Raw genomic sequence first — 26,211 nt, forward strand, 5'->3', positions numbered from 1 at the left:
GTTTGAGCGAGGGGACTCCCTCGAGCTGATCAAACTCCTTGTTGAGAATAAGCCGCCTGCAAACATCCTTGAAAAGGACTCTGAGGGGAACACGGCACTTCATATCGCTGCACAGAAAGACAAGCGCCCTGAAGTCGAATACCTTGTTGAGAAGCTTGGGCATATCAAGACAAGTGAAATCACGGACATTTATGCCTCGGTTCTGTGCGAGTACGCAATTCGCTCATATTTCAAGCCAGAACTAGCAGAGATCCTCGTTAGTCGAGGCCTTAACGTGAACAGAATTACAGAACCTCATTTCACAGCACTACATGCAGCCTGTTCCAAGGGTAATATCGATGCTGTCAAGTGGCTCCTGGAGAAAAAAGCAAGTGTCAATATGCTGGGTGGCAAGTACGGCAGCCCTCTGTGTGCCGCTGTGGAAAGCGAAAAAGATGCTGAAGAGAAAGTTCGCCTGCTTCTTGATGAGGGGGCTGACATCGACTTTTTCGCTGAGAAAACCCAACCTACAGCATTGCAGAGAGCAACGTCTCAGCCAAATACGACACTTATCAACTTACTCCTCAGCAAGGGAGCAAATGTCAACCTGACTGGCGGTGACCTTGATACTCCTCTAAACGCAGCTATCCTAGGAAGGGTGGGTTTGACCACCATCAACACTATGTTGGAAAACGGAGCGGACACCTCTAAACCTGGAAAGGGAGGCCAATTACCAATCCACGCCGCAGCCAAGAATGACCGAGACGATATTTTAAGAGCCATGATACTCGCTAAGGCGAATCCTCTCTCCAGGGACAGCGACGGTCGCTCCGCTCTTATGCATGGAGTTGTGAAACGCAACCTCGACGTGGTCAATTGCCTCCTCGTTCTGAACGCTTTCGATCCGGACGAGGTAGATGCCAAACACCAAACCCCTCTCATTGTCGCCACCGTACTTGGTAGCTATTCTATCGTCAGCATGCTGCTTGAAGTTGGGCACATAAGTCCTGAAATCCTCGACGCTCAAGACTATGAGGGAAAGACAGCCCTGGCGCATGCCACATCTCTCGATCATCTCGAGATTGTCAGAAAACTTTTGGACAGCGAAGCAGACCCGCGCATTGTCGACTGTCGCGGCCGTAGCCCACTATACTGGGCAGCGCGAGCGGCCCGAATGAGGACGCTGGACATAATCATCGCGGCCTTGGTGGAGTGCGACGGTCACATTACCAAGCACTGGGACATTGCTGTTCACGGAGCGGTTGCGTCGACCAAACAACAAGCACTTGTCAGACTGCTCGAGAGAGAAGATGTAGATGTTGAGCATCCTGGGCCGGACGGGTGGACTCCATTGTACACCGCCAGAAGATATCAGTCTTACCGCATGGAAGATCTCCTGCAAGAAGAGGCGGGTATCACCTCACTCTTCGACCTTCATTTGGAGAGGCTGTCCGGTTGGCATTCGAAAGACCGATTCCCTGGTCTAGATCTGAACTCTGACGGGACCACTCTCAGCACTATTGGTAAGTTGCCATCACTGAAAGCTTATAATCAAGATGATACTGAGAGACTTATTCATAGGTGGAACAAAATTCAAGAATCTAGGACACTCAGAGACGAACTATGGAGCCGTTAGAACAGACTACCCAATGCTGCCTCTCTTCAAAGATAAAGTCTTTTACTTTGAGATAAAGATCACCAAAGCCGCGAAGGGGTAAGTTCCAACATCGTCCCTTTGCAACGATACTGACCATAACCTCAAGCTACCTTGTCGTCGGATTCTGCGATGACAAAGCCCCTTTGCATCGGATGCTTGGCTGGGACGCCGGCTCTTGGGGTTTCCACTCAGACGACGGCTGTCTCTACGAAGACGGGAAACAATCATGGAAGGGAATCCTATACAGTGATCCCTATACCGGAGGCGAGGTCATCGGCTGCGGCGTGAATTTTGCCGAGAATACCGCCTTCTACACGAGAGGGGGCAAGGTCGTAGGAGATACAGTCACAGAAGCGAAGATCATCGGTAAGCCACATGTTCAGAAACTAATTGCATATTGCTAACGGGCGCTCAGGGCGGGCATTCCAGGATATCCGCGGGAAACTATATCCTGCGGTTTCCATGGACATCACTCAGGAAGGCTGGGAGATCACGGCCGTTTTCCCGGGCAAGGATGGGACGTCTCCCGATTTCATTTTCCAGGGTGATTTGGAGAGTAGCGAGACTCTTGCGCCCCCGGTGAAGAAGGACGATAGTTCTACGAGTGATGATGCTGATTCTGGGAGTGAGATTGTTGTTATTGAAGATTAGTAGTAATGAGAGAATCAAGCTTTGGATTTTCAGAAGCTCGTAGTTCCCGGCCGCAAAAGGGTTGTATGATTTCAGCGAGCCTGGACTAGACATGAAGTTGCGTCAGTGCTAGCGCTGGATCAGTCTCCAAGGAGGTTGGTTTTAATTCTCAATCTCACTACCCCGCCTTCTTGATTAGGCAAGTGGGGTGATATATTAATATTTTTTTTTTCTGATATGAGGTATCCATGAGTTGGATGGGGGTACTTTGATAATAGTATCGCCTTTCGAGAAGTGATGGAAGATGGGATAGGAGAAGTTGGAAGGTCGACATCAGAATCATACGGGTTGCTTTCAGGGCAAGGTGAGGGGTGTGAGCGAGGGCAAGTAGTACTTCGAACGCATACTGGAGCTGAAAGATGCGGATGAGTCAACAAACAGATTTTTCAATGTATATGGACACAGAATTGTAAGACGATTAATATAGAGGAGAAACAAGTAGCAGGTACGTATGCCACATAAATCCACGAGACAGAAGGTTATGTCAGAGAGCTTCAAACAGCACCCATCCGTTGCCAATTTTTCTCCCATGAAGCAAGGTCTCGGGCTGTGCTTTCCTGTCTTTGCGAACCAGATGTTAAGCCCATGGCCATTTGCTCCGAAATTTCGTTATTGGTCTGGTAGATCGTGATGTTGGATGGGCCGTTTGGGATGCGGGCTCTGGTGCTGGGGCTTAGGCGGTGCTGGGAAGGGTCGGAATTGGAGGTGCTAGGGCTGATTAGTGGGGTTGCGGAGAAAGATGGGGAATGGCTTATAGAAAGAAGCACATACAAGCTATTGGGAGAGGGTGGATGAGGCATCTTGAGCTGAAAAGTAGATACCTCGAAAGTCTAGCTTGTTGGGGTAGAGGATTGATTGCAAAATCAAGAATCGTGAGGACTGTGAATCTGACGCTGAGACTTGAGAGAAGGGCTTCGGAGTTTCACGAGGAGCAGTGAGATAATTTGAGGATGGAAATGATAGCATTGCCAGACAGACGCAGACGCAGATGTTTATATATTTTTACATAGAGAACCTGACTGCAAGTTTTTACACTTCAAAACACAGCTGTATGATGTGCACGAATCTATACTTTCTTTCTCGAGTTCCAACTCGAAGAGAAGGAAGTGTAGAAAGTGTTTGCTGAGCTGACCGAGCCTCAAGACAAAGTGGAAGAAGTTAAAGATAATGATTGCAGCCAATCCCAAAGAGGATAAGTTTCAGCCGCAGTAGAAATATAACAGTGATATGCTCAAGTGTAGAAACTAGCGAGACGATTAAGATAGGGGCCGACTCAATGCTGGGGTCGAGTTGCCGTTGCTGACAGGAATTTCGAAAAGGATAGAGAAGTGTAAAAAGTCACCCTGCATGAGTCCCCGAGCCAATTGATGTGCCGATAGGATGTCATTGACGTTCAGTGCGGATCCGCGCCTCATTCCTTGCATATGGCTGGTCATATGCAGTAGATCAAGGGGCTAAAGAGCTTATTCCATGGTATAATTCTATTGTTCGACTTTCTACACTTGCGGTTGTCACATGAAACAAGAATCCCTATCGTTACAAGTGGCTTGAAAAGGGGCGTTGGCTATTCCTAATCTAGACTAGTAATTTTTACACTTCACTTCGATGCACGTAAGGCAATGAAGGGCGCGAACCACAACGACAATAGCCTTGTTTTGTTAAGAAGACTTGCCACATCTGCAACAATGTCTCCGTCTTCCATAATACCTCGATCGCGAGAAAGCACTTGTCCTCAAACTTTAAGACTTGCTGCAAGCAATTCTCCCTGCTGGGACTACCGCTGCCATTCGAACCGTACAATATCCAGCCTGAAAGAAGCCCAATCAACTGCGCTCGCTCACTCACACGACTCTGTTCTCGATGGCTAATGATGATCCTTTGGTGCATTCCTTGACAAGAAGCTCCAATTCCTCAGAGCCATCATCCTGGGAAAGCTCCAATACATCGATTGCTACACCACCAGAGGAAAACAAGAAGATCGGACGACCTAGTCAATGGACGGAATCTCGACAACGAAAGCTGGCACGACTATACTTATACAGTAATCTGCCACCGAAAGACATCCGCCTAGCACTTCATGATAGGTCTGATAACTGGCTACCTGAGTAAGCCTTTGACATCTATTGAAGTTGCTTTTCTGACACTTGCTAGAAAGGAGACCACCACAAAAACCTTCAATGCTCTTCTTGACAAAGATCCACGATGGCTTCGACCAAAGAACGAAGAAGAAATGGAGCAGAGAATATTGGCACTGGCAAATTGCAAGGCGCAGAGGAACTTGAAGCGGCAGCTCAGGCAGGCGCGGCTCGCAAAGCATTTCGACATCATCATGGAGGAATCCATAACGAACAGAAATGACCCAGATCTCAGCGAAGAGCCGACTGTCGAACCTGATTCTCCTATCGATCAGACTATAAGCAAAGATTGTGAAGAGGTCAATAGACTCTCCTGGACGGAATTTACCCACACACCTGTGCAAGACTTACTGGCTATGAAAGACCCAGAATTATCAGAAGCTGCAATAAAAGAGCTGTGGCAATTCGTCGATAGTGATTTAAACGCTGAAGTAGAGTGTGAGTCGACCCCTCCGGAAGTTCGGGGACATTGTTATGTTGTTGATGAATCTAACTTGATCAAGTTCAAACCTCAGCACCAGGTGGGCAAAATGGCAAAATGCCAGCCCTAGAAGAAACCGCGGATTTTCAAAACACATCTCTGGACGAAATCAGTACACACCGCAATGAAAATACTCTAGTGAATCATTCCCCGTTGGGTACAGACGGTATTACCAAGTTGTTGCAGGCTTACTCCATTTGCGACTCTCCTGCTGCTTCGACTACAGATATGTCTCGCAGATTGTCCGCCGGTACAGCATTGACAGAGCTCATGTCAACAGAGAAGTCTCCGTCATATTCTCAACCTACCGAAGGTGCACTACCAAATGCTTTTCTAGTTGCTGACTTTCATCGAGCCAAACAAGGCCCTTGCTTTCCGGGTTTGAAAGTGCACGATTCTGGCAGCTGCTGGTGTATGCTGGATCTGGAGAGTCTTCCTACAAACAAAAGATGGTACATTGGCCCGGACGCAATATCTCCTCTCCATATGCCCAATCCACCTCGCAGTCTTCACAACTTAAACCTTCGATATCGTGATACCTTTGGCAACACTATTTTGCACTTGCTTGCTTCTCGTGGTGCTAGCACAGGTCTCATCCAAAATGCTTTGACAAGTGGAATGGATGGAAACGCCAAGAATACAGCGGGGCAGACCTTTCTTCATTGCTTGCCATATATTGACTTGTGGAATCCAGATCTTCATTTCGAGTTGAGCTCGAGATCATCCCTGCAGCTGGTTGTGAAATGCAGCGTTGATATAACAGCGTGTGATCCTTTCGGACGGACCTTCGCTCATCTGTTAACTTATAATGCATTTACCAATCATTTATACAGACGCGATTCTGAATCTCGTGATCTCTTTGAACTCTTGGTATGGAGTCATAGGTCGACCCACAAGAGAGATGCTTTCGGTTGGATACCAACAAATCTGAACTGGAGACTTTCCGAGAAAATAATGCAGGCGAATTACGGGCGAACTGGCATTGGAGCTGTTGGTCCTTTCAGCTTCAACGTCCCTTCACAATCTCAGCAAAGCTTTATTGAGGAGGTCGGCGAAGAAATACGCCTACCTGCCTCGGCCAACGCCGTATCTTTGATTACCATGCATGCACGTTTGCTGGAGACAGCAGCCCTCGCGCTAGATGTCCCTAACACAGAAGATTCACGGGGACGAAACGGTCTGCATTGCTTGGCAGAAGTCTCACTGGACCTGCACAAAGTGACAGACGTTCTGCACTCCGGCGCGAAGACTTCAAAAAAACGCAAGCGGGACCAGATTGTGTCTGAACCGTCGGTGATATGGACTTCAGGACTGCAATATCGATATGGCTTGCTCCAGCAGATGATAAAATCCGGAGTGGACGTCAATAGTTACGACAAGTTCGGCAATACCGTGCTAATGGCATTCGTCAGCCATCTCGACGATGGGCTGGAAAATAATACCCTCTCAGCCATATTTCGATTCCTGGTCAACCACGGGGCTGACCCGGGTCGACGCAATCGAAAGGGTGAGACAGCGCTACATATTGCCGTCAAGTTGGCCACAAGGTTGCTGTGGCTGTCTTGTTACAAGAAGGTGCCAATGTCCATGCCAGGACTTTGGAGGGCAAGAGCGTTTTGGCTGTAGGAGAGCGACATTACTTTGAAGCTAGAACGGATTCTAGACTCTATGCTTCAATCATGGCGTGTATGGCGCTCTGCATACACCACGGTGCGGTTGCGAATCCTACAATGGTCCAAGAATGGTCTCCGCGATCAAGTCAACAGCCTCGTAGGATTCTGAAGCTCCGCGAGGAAATTTTGTCGGAATCGAAAGTCGGGAAATCCGCTCAGCATCCGTAGCTGGAGGTTCCTTCAACTGTCAAATTATCTGAACATTCAGCAGCCGTATGCAGCTTGAGTGTGTCTCGTTGACTCGCAGCACCACAACACCGAGGCGCCACCCTTCACCATGGTGAATAACTCTCGCTCTACGTAGGAAGTACGCAGTATCAGCAGACTTTTGCCCTCAACTTATAATAAGCGTCAGACTTGCAAGAGTTTCAAACCTCTTCAGGAGCTTTGCCAAGTGCTCGCCAGCTCGGGTCGCCCGTAAAACGGTCTACTCGAGATTTGGGTCATTCATGTTATCGAAACACCTAGCATGGGCGCTCTTCAAACAAGGCTATCGATATGTGAGGCCTGCTCCCGCAGGCGGCCCTTTGTATTCATTCAACTCATGCCCAATAACCTAGGTATGAATTCAATTCGAGAGACCGTACTCCGCATTCAGCTTTCGGACTTTTCCCTGTCGAAACTGAACTCATATCAGCTTGATCAGCAACGAGTCAGACTTACACGTCTGATTGCTGTACCCAATTGCTGCTCGTACAGCCCTCGATGAATTTCTGAGTAATGTTGAGGCGACAAGCCTCACTCTCGTCAGCCACGATTCCAAACATTGTACTTGTCGACAAGCCTCATCGTCACTGCCTTGCTTACCCGTCAGCCTCGCTCGTACAACGGACCAGTCCTCGAATGACACACGCCTTCGATAATGTCCTGAGCTAGTCGCATTCTTTTTGCCTCCCGTGCTTGCATTTCGCGATAGCTCTTTGTGCTACTGGTCGAGTGTTAGCGCCGGGTACAAAGATGCAGAGAGCGAACATTCTGGAGTTGGACACAGCCAATGCAATGTCAATGTACGATCATGTGCACTCGTAGATTCTGTCCGACATGTGTGCGGAAGCTCTCGTGGTATTGATGTCTTCGTGGTACCAGAATCATGCAGCCAACCACGAAGCTGACGAAAATATTCACCCTCGTGGACGTGCATCTTCATTTCCCATTGCACAACAGGACGGAGTCGGACAAAATAAGGACGGTACGGGTAAGACATGGTACGAGAACGTCCAAGGCCAAAGCTTCAGACTGCGCTCACTATTCTGGCTTAAGAGGTGGTGATTCATAGACGAAAATTGTTCCTCTCACTGTACACGACACCGTAATTTTTGCCAAGGATTCTGTCAATGTTCTTTGTCCTGTCCTACAGCCACTGGCAGCTGCAGTCCTACATCACTGATCACTGCGTCCAATTACTCTACGCATCGGCTCATCGCAAGATACCTTCTAAGACAAATGTTTACCGTAAAGCCTCTACTCGCAACTAGAGGCAGAGGAAGTTCGGATACCTCTCGCGTCGTGTCCGCCACCACGTACCTTCAAGATTCAAAACGGGTAGATTGGCAACGACATGGTTGCCTCATTCGGCATTGTAGAACCCCACCTCCGCCGTGGCAAATATTCCAAGATAAGGAATCAAGAGGACGAAGAATAAATCTCTCGCATCGCATGATTATCGCAGAGTGGGCAAAGCACGAGACGATGAAACGCTTCTTCGCAGCTTGTCACATATTCATCTGATCAACTTTGGTTTCAAAACAAGCGCAAGCAAATGTCACAGCGGGTATCCAAAGTAGCTATTTCGCATCGGATAAGTGGCTAGGACTGACTCGAACTCGCGCAATCCACGAACGGAATGACAGCTGTTTCTGGAAGTTGCCAAGACTTTCGCAGTGGGAGGTGGACCCGACAACATTGGAGTTCGGATCGGACCTCGAGAACCCATTCCTTTTGAGAAAACGGCTACAGGCAGTTCGTGAATCCCGAGAATAAGGTGAACTAGTGCTACAGATCTGGTTCAAACTGGTGGTCTGCATGGAATCTGAGACAGAGTTATTTTCTGCTTGGCAGAAATCCCCTTCGGGCGAACTTTGTCATAGACATCACGGAGATGCCTCCAAAACCTAGATAGACACTGAGAACTGGACAAGCTGTCATAATTGCACGGCAATGTGCTGAGAGAACTTGTTGGTCTTCTGTTGTGCCACTGATGCTAGAGCAAATATATGTTTTCACGCATTTGCCAATCATACATAGCCAAGGAGGTGCTAATAATACTTGTTGACTCTCGTGAATTCGTGAAAACAAAAGAAATGTCTAAAATATTTATACAAGAAATCATCAGACTCTGCAGTCGATAAACCTTAGTTTAGACTTCCAAAAACTCCATGCTATAGCCGGTCCAGCCGAACCCAACTTTCAAATCATGTAGACATTATACATCTTGCCTTCAAGGCCCCCATTTCACTCTTGTCAGATCATCTCCCTCATCCTCTCCGGTGTTGCTCGATCCTTCGCTGCCCAGCTCTCACTCCTGGGAGGAAGAATCTTCTTAGGCACCCTGATCCCACTCCCCCTCAAAGTCGCACTTCCACCGCTACCTCTTCTCTCCCCATTGTCACTAAAACTGCCCTTCCGGCACCTGAAAGCATAGACCAACAATTCCTCTTTATCTCCCACATTCACTGGCTCTCCAACAAGCTCGCTGTTGAGCTTCAAATCGTAAATTGCTTGTCGGACCTGCTCTCTCGTCGCATTCGACCTATCGACCGCCATGTCCTGCCACCTCGGACCGGAAACTGGTCGCCATCTCGCACTGGTATCATCGCTATCCCACATCCCTTGCGGTTTGGTGTCTCGCGGAAGATCCGTACCGGATGAAAACCGCATCTTGAAATCCACTTCTTGGAACAGGGCTTCTTCGTCTTCGGACGAGAGTCTGAAGCCCGACTTGGCCTTCAAGTAATCTCCTGGCTGTGAAGAGCCGTTGGGGACCCAGAATCGGAGATCGATGCGGGAGATGGCGTACATGTAGATGACGATGATTTCGAGAGTGAAGCCAGTCAGGTAGAAGACGAGTTTGCTGTCGATTGGTCCGGGTGCATCCTTGGGATGGACCTGGACGGCTGCTACGAGGCGGACGACGGCTCCGACGAAGAGGAGAGCAGAGGCGGAAATTAGGATTACAACTTTGGACATGAAAGAACCGAGGCCAAAGTTCTCGATTTTGTTGCCTAGTGGATTAGATGGCGCCAGGAATCCGACGAAAAGGATGGGGAAGAGAGAGAGGAAGAGCGTCCAGCAGGACCCAAAGAGAAGGAGATCTTTGACGACTTTGATTGAGTGGGCGTTCAAAGTGAAGAACTCGACCGTGAGGTTGACGATATTCCAGACAATGATCATGGGGACTGATATAATGATCGCAGTAATGAAACCACTAAATATTGGATGCCAGCCGAGATTGGGGTTGAGAGCCCTGATTATTCGCTGAGTGAAGATTACATTGACCGCGAAAAGCACCACGACACTGTCCGAAGTTAGCTCCATTTCACTTGATGAGTTGAAAGTTATCTTACCCAGCGTTCTCAAAAATCAAAGCCGCCAGTACGACACTATTATTGCTGGGTCGAAAAGCCCATACTATTCGCATCGTCATAGTGACCGTCCTGACCATACAAAAATCGAATACCGCATCAGAAAGGTGGAATTTATGACTTCGTTTGCCGTTGTATTCGTGAATCGAGAAATGGGTTGCTGCTCCAATCAAGAAGAGAACCAGAAAAACTGCACTGAGAGGTAAGTCAAGCGATGTCGTTGGAATACCGCCCAGAATTGCTTCTTGAGGGGCAAATGGACCCACTGCCTTCTTGCCAGATATCACAATTCCTGCTGTCGCTAGACCCGTAGGTGTTGGTGAAGAGCTCGCTGAAGCCATTGTTAAGAGTGATGAAGAGGTTCCCGATAACCCATTCTCCAGTCTCCCAGCTGCTAGACCCACAAGAGTTGCTGGTGCTTCTTGCTGAACTACAATAGTTGTTGTTGGTGCTTCCGTTGAAACTTTTGTGACAGTGGTGGCTGATGGAGTGAGCGTGACGAGAACTGTCTGTACAGCTGGTGCAGGTGGTATCTGTGTCGAAAGTAAAGAAGTAACTGATGTAGTGACGGTTGGTATCGATGAAGTTGCTGCAGGTATGACGGACACAGATGAGATCAGAGATAGTGTAGAAGTCACAACTGCTGGAGTGGCGGTCCTAATAGACGTAACGGTGGTTGTTGCCACAAGCGTTGAGGATCTATTGCCCATGTCGAAATAACTTCATTGACTGGTGCCCATTCTAATAGTTGGACATGTACTTGTTTTTGCTTATTGAAAAAAGATAATCTTATGAGGAGCAGTAAGATCTTACAACACTCTCCAGTGCGGAGCCTGGCCACCCCGGATCCTCTGTTATGAGACTGCCTGTATTCCTTCCGAGCTTCGCATCGAAGGCTTTGTGGATGCACGTGGCAGAGCTCGAGCTCGCAAGAAATCGCTTCGAGAACCAATGGGCTGCTTACATAACTTTATTCACGACAATCGCAACGCAATCTCAAACGCTTGCACAACTTTGTGCAAAACGTCTGAATTTCTAGACCACTATCAACCCTCCACTTTATTTTTTGAGAGAGGAAATGGATATAGTCATCTTCGTGGCTGTTCTTGAATCTATTTTGATCTTGGGCGGTTCCTCCGCGGCTGATCGGACTCCCCCACAAGCGAGTCCGAATCCTCGAGAACCTAGTAATTGTGACAACACATCGTATAATTGCTTCCGCTGCATTACTACATGCAATAATTCAATAGCTTGATGTTGAGAGAGCAGAGAACGGGTGGGTTGATGGAGGTGGGGTAAGTGAGCATGGATGAAGAGTCGCGAGGAAAGGATGGCAAGGTCGATCTACCCACTCATACGCGGCCCTTCATAAGCACTGTAACTCTGAAGCTGGTTTCAAGCACGCGATCGAAGCTGCATGTCTCAAAAGTTCGAAACCAGATGAATGATTGGAATGATCACGAATTCCACAAGTACGGTAAAGACAAAAGGCTTGATTGCCACCTCGGTCTCATGTATGCGAGGTTTGACGTATGCAGCAAACCCTATGTGGCCGAACAAATACGACACTTATCATTCGCTGAGAGGAACTGGCTTCCATGTTTGGATTTCTTGTTCGTGGAAAAGAGAGAATAGAGACTGAGGACTGAAACCAACCATCCCTCCACCTTCCCTCATAACTTTCACTCTCATACTTAAGATCTTCGCATCTCCGGTGTGATTACTGGTGATATGGTAAGTTTGAGCTATGAGAGTTATTCCAGAGCAGGTCCGAATAACGAGATTATGATGGCTAAGAGCTTGATTGATAATTATGTCGTAGTCGGAGTTTAGCAGCATCATTGATTGATCGCAGTGCAGATAAAGAAACAACGATTGCCTCGGGAGTAGCTTGACCGATCTCGTATTACCCCTGAGACTATTGAGGTACATCGTACATCGGTCGCCGTGAGGGACGTGAGACGTGAAAAATGATTCCATTCTCGGCCTTGGAGAAGAGAGTGACGTTACGCAAAGGCACGCGCTTGCCAAGCCCGGTACGTGCATGGATCTTGAGCTTATTCGGACACCAGTACGCTTGTTAGGTGTTGGTCCGTGGTAGTGTCGAAGCGGCTCAAGTGCTCTGTCGATCCAATCTTCGGTACAAGCTCTGGAAAAGAACAGGCCGCTTTCAAGCTCTTTGATGGTTAGAAAGAAACTACTTCTTTGATCTGATCTCTTTGTGTGCCAAGGCAGAAATTTGATAGCCAGGAGTGTGCATACAGCTGTCAGAACTGATTGGGAAGAGTCTTAACAGTAATACGCGTTTAACCAGTGATACAGCGCAGACTGGCTGTAATTCTCTCGAGGAAGCTCTAGTAGCACGTCTCGCAGTGCAAAATATTCGCTTTGTGTTGACTGGGAAATGCGTAGCTTCGCCGCTGTTCAGGCCACATTAGGCTGGTGCTTCCCTGGTACCTCCCGGAGTTACTTCGTAAGCCCAATCTCGGGGCTTTCGGATCTGGTTGCAGGGATAGTAAAGTCAATTCCTTCAGCCCCAGATCTCTGTGCAGCTTGAGCTTTCGGTATCACAAACAACTGGGATATTTTGTCGATCGTAGCCACCTCCGCAGGGCATGGATCTTCAAGGGCCAAGAGATTCCCCCAACCGCATCGAAAGTCTCCAGGAAGTAGCGTTTAGCGGATCTCGTTGTTTGAGTTTGGTCGCGGTGTTGAGTGGACAATTCTCTGGGTCGTGTACCTACAGGTAGGTTAGGCTGTACGATGATGCATGCGCCTTGCCTGCTGATGGCCGATTTGTAGCAGCATGGGATGAGAGTCATTTGATCATCGCGGCTCAGTAGCTCAGACGAATGCCGGATTGCGAATGAGTGGTTGAAGGAAGGCTCGCAATAATCTCTACTGAATGTGAGGTCGAAAATAACACGTTGGACCTGAAACAAATGTGGACATCTCGGATGGAAGGTTTACAACAGCCGAAAGTCCGCGTCAAGACGGCCTCAGGCACGAATGCTAGGTACACAACCAACTTTATTTGCACGTACAGACTTCACTTCCACCAGCGTCACGACGAAACACGCCTGAGACTTCTGAATATCTTTCCTGATGATCCTTGTCCTAGCTCGAAGCTCGTTCGTGTTCTAGCTTTCCTGCCTGTCCTGCTTGACATGTGTCAATCCGCCGCATTTAGGAGAGCCTCTGCAGGTTATCCTTGTCCGAGCCGCGCTCTTCTTGAGGCCTACGCACAAGCTCGATCGGGATGTCGCATCGCATGGCGGCTTGAGACCAGCACAGGACGATGTTCTGCAAATTTCTTCTCTCAGATCCACCAGTCTGCTGTCGCTCTACTCCTGCAACAGCGGGTCTCTGCTGTATGATACAGTTCACGGTCCATTGAAATGCTTACCCGCCGTCTTGACCAACCATGAGGTCTGAGATGGCCTGAAAGAGCATACCCATTGCAAGAAATCTGTGCGAAATCAGCTAACGACTTTCGGATCCGCGCTCTTGGGCGTTTACTTTAGATGCTCAGAGTAGATCTGCGATCCTGCTACACCCCACAAGTGGAGAAGTGTATGCAGAGCCTCCCCTATTTTTGCCGCCTTGCCCTTTTCAGAAAGGCATGCGAATATCATTCCCCATTTTCCGTATTCACATTGACGTTTATCTCGAAGTCCGCGGTTGTAAGCTAATATTGGGTCCTCGGATTGATGGGTCTGAAGTTACTCTTCCGACGTTTGGTCCCCTGAGCTGAACCGAAGGAAGTCTCCTGGAACGGCTTCGATGCTTGTACATGTATATGTCATAGTCAGAAGTAGTATATATCAGCTCCTCCGATCACTTTGACATCTGAACTTTGATTTTCCAAGCAACTTTCTAATCTTCTTCTTAATGGTAGTCGTCTCCCTTCGTTGACCTTAGACTCCATTCCGTGCGTGCAAGACACGCCAAGTCATCATGGACGTGATATTATTTGGTGATCAGACGGTGGATCCGCAGCAGTTCCTCACCAAGATCTTGCGTCGAAAAGGCTTCCCTCTCCTCTCTTCATTCTTGGAGCAGGTACATGTTGCCTTGCAAGATGAGATTTCCTCCCTTTCGTCCACGCATCGGGCAGCTGTACCACCCTTCTCGAATATTGCAGAGCTCGTCGAGAGATATTATGCGGCGGAGAACCCCAACATTGCTTTGGAAAGTACTCTTACTTGCCTGGCGCAGTTAGCACACTTCATTGGGTATGACGAACCGTGTTGTCATCACTTTCCAAGCTCAAACTAAATTTGTACAGATACTATGAAGAATATCCACTCGAATACCCTCGTATATCTACAACTCACATACTCGGAGTATGTACCGGACTTCTAGCAGCTTCTGCTGTTGCTTCCAGCACATCACTCTCCTCTCTCATCCCGCTTGCTATCCAGACCATCCGCATCACCTTTCGTCTCGGTTCAAGAGTAGCTACTGTTGCAGAGCAACTGGAGCCTCCAACCAATCGAACGCAAACATGGTCTACAATCGTGCTTGGGATCGGTAGTGAGGATGCAGGCATTGCTGTTGCGGAGTTCAACAAGGCTCATGTAAGTATCTCGAGTTGAAGCTGGGTGCTTGGCGGCTAATGTCTGCAGGGCCTGTCAGAGTCAAAGGGACTGTACATTAGTGCTGTCGGATCAATGTCCGTCACTATCAGTGGATCACCGTCAATGCGAAGTCATTTGTTGGAGACTTCTTCAGCTTTCCAGAACTTGCAGCGAAGGGAAATTCCAATTCGCGGCCCATACCATGCGGACCACCTTTACAGTCAAACGGATGTCACAAGAATCGTCGACAGCGACATGGCACTGATTTTGGAGCAATACTCTGTTGTACACCCAGTAATAGGGTTGTCAGCACCAAAATCCTCGAATTCGACACTGGAGCTCTTCAGACTATCAGTCTTGGAAGTTCTTGCACGCCAAGTTCAATGGGATGCACTTGTCAGGACCTGTGTAGCCGATGTCCGATCAACTGCTGTGACAGGCGTGAGAGTACTGGCAATGGGTCCCACAGCCTTGACCAACAGTCTAGTGTCTGCTCTCAAAGTCGGAGGGGGTCTCACAATAGCATTGGAAGATGGGGTCTCTTGGTTTGCCCAAAATCCACTTCCTCGCGTCAACGGAGACCTCAAAAATGCCAAAATTGCCATCGTTGGTATGGCGGGACGTTTCCCGAATGCTGCAGACCACGAAGCATTCTGGAAATTGTTAGAGCAGGGACTTGATGTGCACCGAGAGGTCAGATATCTTCTGCTATGATTCATGTTATAGAACTGACCTTGATATATGTAGGTTCCTCCAGATCGGTTTGATGCAAAAGCGCATTTCGACCCGACTGGAAAAGGCAAGAACAAGAGTCACACGACATATGGGTGCTTCATAGATCAGCCAGGGCTCTTCGATCCACGGTTTTTCAATATGTCACCACGGGAAGCCACTCAAACCGATCCCATGCAGCGACTGGCACTCGCGACAGCTTATGAAGCAATGGAAATGTCTGGATTTGTGAGAGACAGAACACCCTCCACGATGGCACACAGAATCGGCACATATTATGGACAGACTAGTGATGACTGGCGAGAGATCAATGCTGCCCAAGACATCGACACATACTTCGTGAGTTGTTATTTCCACGCAATGAACCACATCTAACACGGGACAGATTACGGGCGGTGTGCGTGCCTTTGGTCCTGGCCGTATCAATTATCATTTCGGATTCAGCGGGCCATCTTTCAGTATTGATACTGCATGCTCGAGTAGTTTTGCAGCTATCCAATTGGCATGCACGTCTCTCAGGGCAGGCGATTGCGATACTGTCTTCACTGGCGGCATGTAAGTATCACTTTCCTTGCCATCGATACCACGCTGTCTGGCAGTTCTAGCTCACTGAGCTAACTTGTATCAAAGGAACGTACTCACAAATCCTGACATCTTTTCTGGTTTGTCAAAAGGTCAATTTTTATCGAAGACTGGATCTTGCAAAACGTACGATCAAGGCGCAGATGGTTATTGCCGTGGTGATGGTGTCGTCACTTTGATCTTAAAGAGATTGGATGACGCAATCACTGAGAAAGATCCAATTCTGGGTGTAATTGCTGGTACCGCCACGAATCATAGCGCTGAAGCCGTATCCATTACCCACCCACACGCTGGAGCACAAAAGTTCTTGTTTCAGAAGGTGATGGATGAAGCTCAGATCGATGTCCGCTCTGTCAAGTACGTCGAGATGCATGGCACAGGAACCCAGGCTGGCGATGGGGTGGAGATGGACTCTGTCTCGTCTGTCTTTGCTCCTCCAGCAAGCTCAAAGAGAATGCGCCGTTCAGATCAACCGCTCTTTGTGGGGTCAGTCAAATCCAACATTGGGCACGGGGAGGCTGTTTCTGGAGCATGTGCTATGGTCAAAGTCTTGCTCATGATGCAAAAGAATTTGATTCCACCACACTGTGGAATCAAAACGGAGATGAATAAAACCTTCCCGAAGGATCTCAAGGAGCGGCAACTTCAAGTAGCTTTCAAACCGACACCATTCCCTCGACCAGCAGACGCCCCACGCTACGTTTTCATCAACAACTTCAGTGCGGCTGGTGGCAATACTGCAATTCTCCTTGAAGATGCACCCATCTCCACTCCCTTGAAAGCAGACCCTCGATCAAGTCATGTGGTTTTGGTTACTGCAAAATCTCTTTCATCATTCAAACAAAACATAAAGCGACTCTTAGCCTGGACCAAAGACCAATCAGACTCCATCCTGCCAAGCTTGGCATACACCACGACTGCTCGACGAGCACATTACCAATACCGTTTAGCTTTCGAAGCCAAGAGCATCTCCCAGGTTCGTGAAGTACTTGCTTCGAATGCAGATGCTGCTCGAACACCAATCTCCAGCAGCAAGATCCCAACTGTTGGCTTCGCATTCACAGGTCAAGGATCACACTACATTGGTATGGGAAAGAAGCTATTTCAGGATGTGGATCAATTCCGTCGTGACCTTGAAGATTACAATCAAATCGCCTGCAGTCATGGCTTCCCATCCTTCATTGGTCTCATCGATGGAACAGTCGAAAACCTTGTCAATGTCTCGCCTATTGTTACCCAGCTAGCAATTACTTGTATTGAAATGGCGCTCGCACAGCTATGGAGATCATGGGGCATTGAACCAACAGTTGTTATTGGTCACTCACTGGGCGAGTACGCAGCACTTCAGGTTGCAGGCGTCCTTTCGATTCTCGACACCATTCTATTGGTTGGTAAACGAGCTGAACTTCTCGTCTCGAGATGTGCAATGGGAAGTCATGCTATGCTAGCAGTACGTGCTAGCTTCTCGAGTGTCGAATCGCTCATTTCTCACATTGATGTTGAGCGAGCTTGCATCAATGCCCCAGAAGAGCTGGTGTTCTCCGGGACCGTCGACTGCATCGAGCAGCTCAAAGACCTTTTGACAACAGAGGGTTTCAAGACTACGAAGCTCAACGTTCCATATGCCTTCCACTCGGCTCAGGTCGAACCGATCCTCGACGATTTCAAGACTTATGCTGAGTCAATCGTTTTCCACCCTCCAAGAATTCCTGTCATTTCCGCTTTCCTGGGCAACGTCGTTGCCCAATCTGATGTGTTTGGCCCAGATTATCTTGCTCGACACTGCCGAGAAAGTGTTAACTTCCTTGGAGGATTGAGTTCTGCCCTCGAAAATGGTGCTATTGATGAGAGCACAGTCTGGGTCGAGGTTGGTCCTCATCCGGTTTGCTCAAACATGATCAAGGGTATCATCGGCAAGGATACCACTGCTGTTTCATCTCTCAACCTCAATGACGATGCCTGGAAGACTGTGGCTACTAGCTTGTCCACCCTATTCAATACTGGTGTTGGTATCAATTGGTCTGAGTATCATCATACTTTCAGCAAGGCGCACGAAGTCATTTCTCTTCCATCATATGCTTTTGACGACAAGGTGTACTGGATTGACTACAAAGGAAACTGGACCTTGACGAAGGGTGACGTTGTCCAAGCAGAGCCTGTGAAGCCCAATTTCTCCACAACCGCCATCCACTCAATCATCCACGAAGAGGTCACTGCGGACTCTGCTGTCATAATTGGTCAATCTGACTTTGCCAACCCATTATTGCGTCAAGTGATCGAGGGACATCAAGTCAATGGAGTCGGCTTGTGCCCATCCACACTCTATGCTGATATGGCAATGACACTCTGCGACTACGCTTGGCGAGCTGGCAGACCGGATGGTGGCAAACCACACTTCAATATCGCAAATATGGAGAACACAAAGCCACTGGTCTTCAACGTGGACAAGAACAATCCGCATCAGGTGGTACAAGTTGAGGCGAAACTCGACTTCAACAGCGGCCGGGGCACGATTAACTATCGAAGTGTCTTGCCGGATGGTAAGCTCGTCGACCAATCCAGATGCGATATCGCCTACGAGGATCCATCCACATGGACCAAAGAGTGGGAGAGAAACAAGTTCCTCGTCCAGAGCAGAATCGACATGCTCAAGGCTGGTGGCAAGGGCATTCACAGCATCCAGCGAGGTCTTGCTTACAAGCTTTTCTCGGCACTCGTCACATACGATGAGAAGTTCAGAGGTATGGAAGAAGTCATCTTGCACAGCGATGGACTTGAAGCCACGTCTCTGGTGAAGTTCCAAGCCGGTCCCAAGGATGGCAACTTCTACATGAGCCCATATTTTATTGACAGTGTCTGCCATATCACTGGATTCATCATGAACGCCAATGACGCTGTAGATTCGAAGAAGCAAGTCTACATCTCACACGGATGGGAAACTCTTCGATTCGCCAAGAGCCTTGAAGCAGTCAAAACTTACCGATCATGGTGCAAGATGCAACCTGTACCAGGTGGTGGCAAGATGGTCGCAGGTGATGTCTATGTTTTTGATGGAGACGAAGTCGTTGGTGTTGCAGGTGGAGTCAAGTTCCAGTGCGTGCCAAAGCAACTCTTGGAGACTCTTCTGTCACCGTCAAAATCAGCGCAATCTCGCCCAGCCATTTCTCCTGCCGCAGCTGCTCAGATCAAGCAGCAAAGTGTATTTGGAGCCACATCTCGAGTCAGTGTCTCGAAGCCTGCTGAGAGCAAGACTGCCTCAGTTGATGTCAAGGTCAGCAAGAAGAACAAGACCACTGCCAAGATCAACATCCCCGTTTCTAGCAATTTGATAGCCCAAGCCTTGACGATTATCGCTAGCGAAGTTGGCTGCGAGACGACTGAACTCGTCGACCCCATCGCTCTTTCAGACCTGGGTGTCGACTCACTGATGTCTCTCAGCATCGCAGGAAGATTCCGAGAGGAGCTCGAGCTTGACTTTGCAAGCACGGTGTTCAACGATCTACCCACAATCGCTGATCTCAAATCGCATCTTCGAAAATTTGAGACGGTCACTGAATCACCAGCCAGTTCTGGCATGTCAACACCAGAAATGATGGTCAGTGATCACAGTGAATCCGACTTCTCCGAGTTCTCCGATACTGAGACTCCAATGGATGAGCCTCTATCGAAAGAGTTGGGCAAGACAACCGGTGATTCGGACATTGTTCATATCATCCGCTCCACCATTGCTGAAGAGATGGGTGTTGATCTTGATGAGATCACCGATAACACCGATCTTGCAACCATGGGAATGGACTCTTTAATGAGCCTAAGCATCCTCGGCGCCCTTCGAGAGAAGACAGGCCTTGCAATGCAATCTGACTTGCTTGTCAACAACACTTCAATCGACCAGATTGAGCTTTCACTTGGCCTTCGATCCATCCAAGCCAAGGCATCACACAAGAAATCTTCTACTGTCATCATCCCAGCTCCCACCAGCGCACCGAAGGAAGCAAAGAAGTCTACTAAGTCTTCGAGTTCCATAAATCTGTCCTCCTACCCACCAGCTACATCCGTTCTCCTTCAAGGCAACCCCAGAACTGCCACCACCACTCTCTTCCTCCTCCCAGATGGCTCTGGATCCGCTACATCATATGCTCCCATCCCTGACATCTCGTCCAAGAAGCTCGTCGTCTATGGACTCAACTGTCCATTCATGAAGACACCCGAAGACTTCACCATCGGCGTCGCCGGCGTCTGCCAAATTTACATGGCCGAGATTAAGCGTCGCCAACCCAAGGGACCCTACATTCTCGGAGGCTGGAGTGCAGGCGGTGTCCTCGCCTACGAAATGACCCGCCAATTCATCGCCCAGGGAGAAAAAGTCGAGCGATTACTCCTCATCGACTCTCCTTGCCCTGTCAAGCTCGAAGCACTCCCCTCCTCATTCCACCGCTACTGCGACCGCATCGGTCTCCTCGGAAAGCCTGGCGCCAAGATCCCAGAGTGGTTACTTCCTCATTTCGCGAGCGCGGTGAGGGAGTTGACGAATTACTCGGACTCGCTGGGTGAGGCGGACAATATCGATGTCTCGAAGATGCCGAAGACGACGGCGATCTGGGCGAGAGATGGCATTGTGCATAAGGAGACGGATCCCAAGCCAGATTGGGACCCGAAGATGAAGATGCCGAATAGTATGTACTGGTTGACGAACAACCGGACGGATCTGGGGAGCAACGGGTGGGAGAAGTTGGTTGGTGGGAAGAATATTAAATGCATGAGCACGAGTGGGAATCATTTCACGATGATGAGACAACCTATTGTAAGTTTGATCTTGCGACTCTCTACTGTGGGATGGATGTGCTAACAAAATATGACAGACGACTGAACTTGCTGCATTGATGAAGGAGGCGCTGGAGCTTTAGAATGTACGATTTGGTACGAAGATGAAGCGATAAGAGTCATGATTGACGTTTCTTTTCTCTAATATTTCCTTTTTAGATCTTTACAATTAATGGCATGCATGCATGTAGATTGGGCTCGGGCACATAGCATTTTGGAACGCGGTTTTGATTCCCTTCACGCTCATTATAATGTAAGATCTTACCATATTGCTGGATTCAAAGAAGAAATCATGATAGCTAGATTCTTTAAAAAAAATTATATATTTACTCACCATAACACAACGAACTGAGTGCGAATATGTCGAGAAAGCAGATGAATCGTACTTCTCTCGAGTCCCGAATCTCGCTTCCTTGAATCACGTGTAACCCCTTTTCCAAGCATAGGCCATCCGGCCATCCACTCCAAGTCTCCATCAATCTGTTGAGGCAGAAGGCATTCACACATCTCACACATCCGTAAAAGGAATATAAACCGCCGATTTCCCTAAAGCTTTAAGCGTCTCAAATCCAGCATTCCTGAACCTCGACCTCAAAATCCGGACGTCCGTCCAATCACCTCGTCCCCAATTTTCGCCCCGCATCGACCCAAAATCCTTCCTCTAAGAAATCTCATCTCCGATTCAACATCATAGCTATCTTCACAAGGCAATCTAGCTCAGACTGCCGATCTCCAACTCATCCTGCATTGCGGCTCAATGAGGTTAATTGAGTTTGCTCCTCGTATACAGTACAGTAGAGAACGTAAATACCGAAGCTAGTATAGTATTTTTAGATGGACTTGTCGGATTTAATTGATCCGGAGTCCGAAGGTGGGAGGGAGCGGGTGTGGCGGAATGGGAAGGTTTTTGTCATGTTTCTTGTTTAGTTTTGGCAGAGAAGCTTCTTGGGAGGGAGAGAAACTCGTGATGTTGGGATGAAATGAAACATCATGTTCTAGAAGGAGGGTGATGCGATGAAGCGAAAGAAAAGGAGAACCAGGAGCTCGCAAGAGGGTTTGGTCTTGCGAGCTTGGGACCGTATGAGAAGTGGATACATAGTGGAAGGGGATGGAAGCCAGGTCTTCGGACGAAAGTTATTCCATACTTTGTATCTTGACATTGTTGTCATTGATGTGTATCTTGAATGTTGTGACCAGCCAAACCCGTCCAATGGAACAGGGTAATTATGTTTGTCTCCATCTCATCTGTTTCTTTGTTGATGTTTAACGCTTGATTTACTCTATGAAAGTATATCATGACTTCGACGGAAAGTCAACCCTATTTACCACAGATCTGACTCGTCTTTTCAATGTGATACCTGAGATCTGTAGATTCGATGCGAGTCAGTCAAGAAGGGTAAAGTTTAAACAGCCATCAGAACCCAGAACCATGGTTAGAAAATTATATTGCTTCCATGTTCCCGAGACCTCAAAATCGTTCAAAGATTCTTGAAACCCCAATCGAACAGCCTGTAACGTGATCTGAAAGTATCGTGAGGTTGTGGTTGAGCTTTCGGACTCGTTGGGGGAGTCCGGACGGATATATAGGGTAAGCGAGGCATGATTGTGTCAAAGTGCGGAGGATCTCCCGAGATGTCGGTAGTCTAGAATAGCAGCAAGCTGTCCCCTGAACCAACTGTCCAAAATTCCCGTTTGCCAGGGAAGGCCTAAAGAATTTGGTCTATCCGGTGTGCAGTATGAACGAGGAGCAATTCTAGAGAATTTGTACGCAAACTGATAATTTGTAAGCGAGTACGTGACTACTTCCTCAGTATTTGAGACCAAGAAAGTAAGAAAGAACCTGAAAAGACGGATCTTGCGATGATCTATCCTGGTCTACTCTCGCAAGCTGAGGATATAAAATCGTACTGGAGAAAACGTTGTAGCATGTTTAGCGCGCAAACAGTCCGGTCCGCAGATAGGGCTATCCGCCGCTCAAAGGGGGGGGCTATTTGTGTGGCCCGTGAACGATGCGAGAGCACCAGCCACTTTGCCCCACCCCGATTTTTTTTGATGCGACGCAAGGGTCTGTTCGTGTCCAAGTTATCGTAGATACCCAGAACCAGAACCACAGTGACCGGAAATGAAACGATTGAAGCTTGCTCGAGTAGCTGTACTGGACTCCTCATGTTGAATTTCCCTCGCTCCGAAACGACTAATTCTGCTTTGCGCAGACCTGAGCTGTGCTGGAAGGGGCTTTTTAGCCTTGCGAACCTCCTGGGCTTCGGCATGATCATCCGGACTTGTATACGGACGGAGTGGAAAATTGTTGAGTACTGAGGATGCGGTCCCAGGACGCAGCTTCAGTTTGAGTGTCGGAGCACGCACGCACTTCTGTGACAGGAAGTGGCAGAAGGGAAGATCCTGCGAGCACAGGGAGACATAGGACTTCCGATATATAACACAAGTTGTCCTTCACTGACTCTTTCCGATCATCTCATCATTCAATCTTCATCTAACATCGCTTCATTACTCCCCACACATCTTCCAAACTCACCAATCTCCACACTTGCAAAAATGGGTTCCATCGCCGTTGAGAAGAAGACAAGGGGATACCAGGGAGGAGCCCTTGATGGAAAAGTCGCCCTGGTCACGGGATCTGGTCGAGGTATCGGAAAAGGAATTGCTTTGGAGTTCGCACAACGGGGGGCATCAGTTGTGATTAACTACAACAACAACTCGAAAGGTGCTGAGGCGCTTGTTGCTGAGATCGAAGCTACAGGAAGCAAAGCTTTTGCAATCAAGGCCGATGTGACTAAGGTAGCCGAGGTGAAGCGTCTCTTCCAAGAGGCTGTTGACCACTTTGGACATGTCGACATCGTGATGTCTAACTCTGGTACCGAGAGCTTCAAGCCAGAGTTAGAAATCACAGAGGAGGATTACGACAAGGTCTTCAACCTCAACACCAAGGCACAGTTTTTCGTTGCTCAACAAGCATACAAGCACCTCGAACATGGAGGAAGAATCATTTTGATGTCGTCAGTTGCTGCAACCATGACAGGTGTCACAAATCATGCTTTATACGCCGGAAGTAAGGCCGCTGTCGAAGGCTTCACCCGAAGCTTTTCAGCAGATTGTGGCCACAAGGGCATCACTGTCAACGCCATTGCACCAGGAGGAGTCAAGAGTGATATGTTCGAGCAGTAAGTTTGTCAGGCCCCTCACGTGATCTATTGTTGACCTTGATTATCAGAAATGCTTGGCACTACGCTCCTGGAGCTACTCCCAGCTGGCCAATTGAGGCTATTGAGCAAGGAATTGCAGCCCTTTGCCCTTTAAAGAGAGTCGCAGTTCCACAAGACATTGCAAGAGTAGTTGCTTTCTTGGCAAGCCGTGAGAGCGAATGGATCAATGGTGAGTTCTCAGTTTGCAGACAAGATGAGCCTGATGACTGATTCCTGGTCCTAGGTCAAATAATCAAACTGAGTGGAGGTTCCATTGCATAGGGTGGCGGAGTCGGGAGTGGACGCTTGGAGGAAGAAAGGTTTGGGTGAGGCTGAAGGAGGTGCATTAACGAACCCCGGATCGTCAGCATGCGAAGGCGCCTATTGAGGTTGTTCATGTTTTCATGTTTGTGATATCTGTGTCAGACCAGTCGAGAAAGAATATCTGGAATGGCTGCAATCAAATGTGTATCGGCGTCTGGGATAGAACTATGAATAATTGGATGGTTTTGAAATAATCTGATGTGAAAATGATGTGCAGCCTGGGTACCACGTAGATTGTGTGGACGCACCACTGTGCGGAATATTGAAACGGTTCTGAGGTGAGTATTTTTGCAAGGGAAATATGAAGCATGAAGTAAGCACAAGTTTCCTATTCAAAGCTCTTTGCATCTTCGACGTTCTGCTTTGTCCAGGGGTATGGCAATCTGCTGTGTCACCTGTTCTAAATATTGAACTGCCGACTCGATTTTCCTCCTCCACTTTTACATTGTGTGCGATCGTCCTGGGCACAACGAGTAAGGCCAGCACTGACATCATTATCCGATGATTTCTGTTCATTGCTTGCAGGCTTTGTGCCCTAGATCCCAACCTCTCAGTGGAGTAGCGCTTTGGTCAGAACCGTGCGGTGAACATCTGGAGGCATCATCAGGCTACAGAACCATGATGTACGGCGAATGCCGTTTGTTGTCAATTTGCGCGGTTACGACGACAAGCTTTCAAGAGGATTTGCAAACCGTCAAGGGGCTTGGATCGAGGATCATACGGGTATTCGCGATCATCAGTCTCGGATTGCGCGGATGCCGGCTGCTGGGTTGTTGCTTGAAAGCGCTTTCGAGGGAGAGGAAATGCTTCGGCCCAAAGGTCCCCAATTCGGAAATCAGATGCCACATCGGTACTGGAAACGTCTTTCGCCCTGAGAACCTAGGAGCCTGACGCAATTATGAACCTTGACGCAATGTGCGGAATACGGCAAGCTCACTGCGACCAAATTCGAGTTCGTATTTCGGGACCGTAAAGCTGTTCAGTGCTCCGTGTCTGATGTATTCGTGTTCGAGTCTTCGTATTGAGGTCTTCAGCAGAGCCCCGACACCTGCTTCATGCAACGTCGATACAACGCAGCATTCCTCCAGTGATACATCCAAGCCTCAACATCTAAATGTACGGCCAGATTAAGGTTCAGTGAAAGGGCTAGACCGCCTTTTTCTGCCGTATCTGAACCAATCATAGCCCAAAATGCTCACTGTCGGGCCGGGTACGCTAAGCCCCCTCGTTTCCGACATGTTGTGTTTCAGCTTCGTCCCTTCAGTCTCTTCGCTCTTCGGCAGTGTCATACAACTCGTGAAGATCTTCCTGTCTGTTCACAATCCACAATCTACAGCTATGACCATTGCCAGCCGCCTTGAGAAAACGACGATTCCAGACACAGACGCCGAGTTCTGCATGACCCCTAGCCACCAGATCTCCTGCTGGATCAAGTGGTCCACAACATCGAATGTGGACACGCTTGACGGACGATGAGTGGACAATGTTTAGACTGCGTTTGAAGTGTGGTCTCAGATCACTCAGTGGTGCCTCCGTTTCTCACTCTTGCAGCATACCAGGGACAAAAGAGGGGTACAAGAAGAAATCATCTTGACATGTGCTCGTTATGGATTTGTGGATATACGGTCTTGACGCCGTCAAATATTTGCTTTTCAGTGTCACTTTTCCGAGTCTGATGAGATAAAGAAAAACGTCTAGTGGTGCCGAAAGTTCCTGATCCAAAGTTTATAAGTTTCCTTGTTCTTGTGTACTTGGTTACGTGTCTGCCACGCT

The 26,211-nt window shown here is 48.4% G+C and overlaps 5 protein-coding genes across 5 annotated transcripts; 4 read left to right on the forward strand and 1 right to left on the reverse strand.

Moving 5' to 3' along the window:
- The first annotated feature begins 1,719 nt into the window (after positions 1 to 1,719).
- Positions 1,720 to 2,554, forward strand: LY89DRAFT_110786 (uncharacterized protein). Its single transcript, XM_018205072.1, has 2 exons — positions 1,720 to 2,002; positions 2,052 to 2,554. Exons 1-2 carry the CDS (start codon positions 1,789 to 1,791, stop codon positions 2,285 to 2,287), a joined length of 450 nt encoding a protein of 149 aa, XP_018069718.1. The 5' UTR covers positions 1,720 to 1,788; the 3' UTR covers positions 2,288 to 2,554.
- Positions 2,555 to 4,186: 1,632 nt separating this feature from the next.
- On the forward strand, positions 4,187 to 6,568 carry LY89DRAFT_735483 (uncharacterized protein; the record flags this gene model as incomplete). The annotated part of the gene is made up of 3 exons (XM_018220019.1): positions 4,187 to 4,431; positions 4,478 to 4,899; positions 4,965 to 6,568. 3 exons carry the CDS (start codon positions 4,187 to 4,189, stop codon positions 6,566 to 6,568), a joined length of 2,271 nt encoding a protein of 756 aa, XP_018069719.1.
- A 2,301-nt stretch (positions 6,569 to 8,869) lies between these two features.
- On the reverse strand, positions 8,870 to 11,248 carry LY89DRAFT_619257 (uncharacterized protein). The gene is made up of 2 exons (XM_018210863.1): positions 10,179 to 11,248; positions 8,870 to 10,129 (listed from the first exon to the last, which is right to left on the reverse strand). The coding sequence occupies exons 1-2, from the start codon at positions 10,904 to 10,906 to the stop codon at positions 9,076 to 9,078; spliced, it is 1,782 nt and encodes a 593-aa protein (XP_018069720.1). The 5' UTR covers positions 10,907 to 11,248; the 3' UTR covers positions 8,870 to 9,075.
- A 2,905-nt stretch (positions 11,249 to 14,153) lies between these two features.
- LY89DRAFT_670845 (ketoacyl-synt-domain-containing protein) lies at positions 14,154 to 20,994 on the forward strand (the record flags this gene model as incomplete). Its single annotated transcript, XM_018213187.1, has 7 exons — positions 14,154 to 14,431; positions 14,485 to 14,776; positions 14,825 to 15,469; positions 15,524 to 15,847; positions 15,894 to 16,063; positions 16,139 to 20,891; positions 20,950 to 20,994. 7 exons carry the CDS (start codon positions 14,154 to 14,156, stop codon positions 20,992 to 20,994), a joined length of 6,507 nt encoding a protein of 2,168 aa, XP_018069721.1.
- Positions 20,995 to 23,467: 2,473 nt separating this feature from the next.
- On the forward strand, positions 23,468 to 24,396 carry LY89DRAFT_698178 (putative versicolorin reductase; the record flags this gene model as incomplete). Its single annotated transcript, XM_018216963.1, has 3 exons — positions 23,468 to 24,093; positions 24,144 to 24,304; positions 24,359 to 24,396. 3 exons carry the CDS (start codon positions 23,468 to 23,470, stop codon positions 24,394 to 24,396), a joined length of 825 nt encoding a protein of 274 aa, XP_018069722.1.
- Between the last annotated feature and the right edge of the window lie 1,815 nt (positions 24,397 to 26,211).

This window comes from Mollisia scopiformis (assembly GCF_001500285.1).
Source record: "Mollisia scopiformis unplaced genomic scaffold LY89scaffold_15, whole genome shotgun sequence".
In the NCBI taxonomy this organism is placed as follows: domain Eukaryota; kingdom Fungi; phylum Ascomycota; class Leotiomycetes; order Helotiales; family Mollisiaceae; genus Mollisia; species Mollisia scopiformis.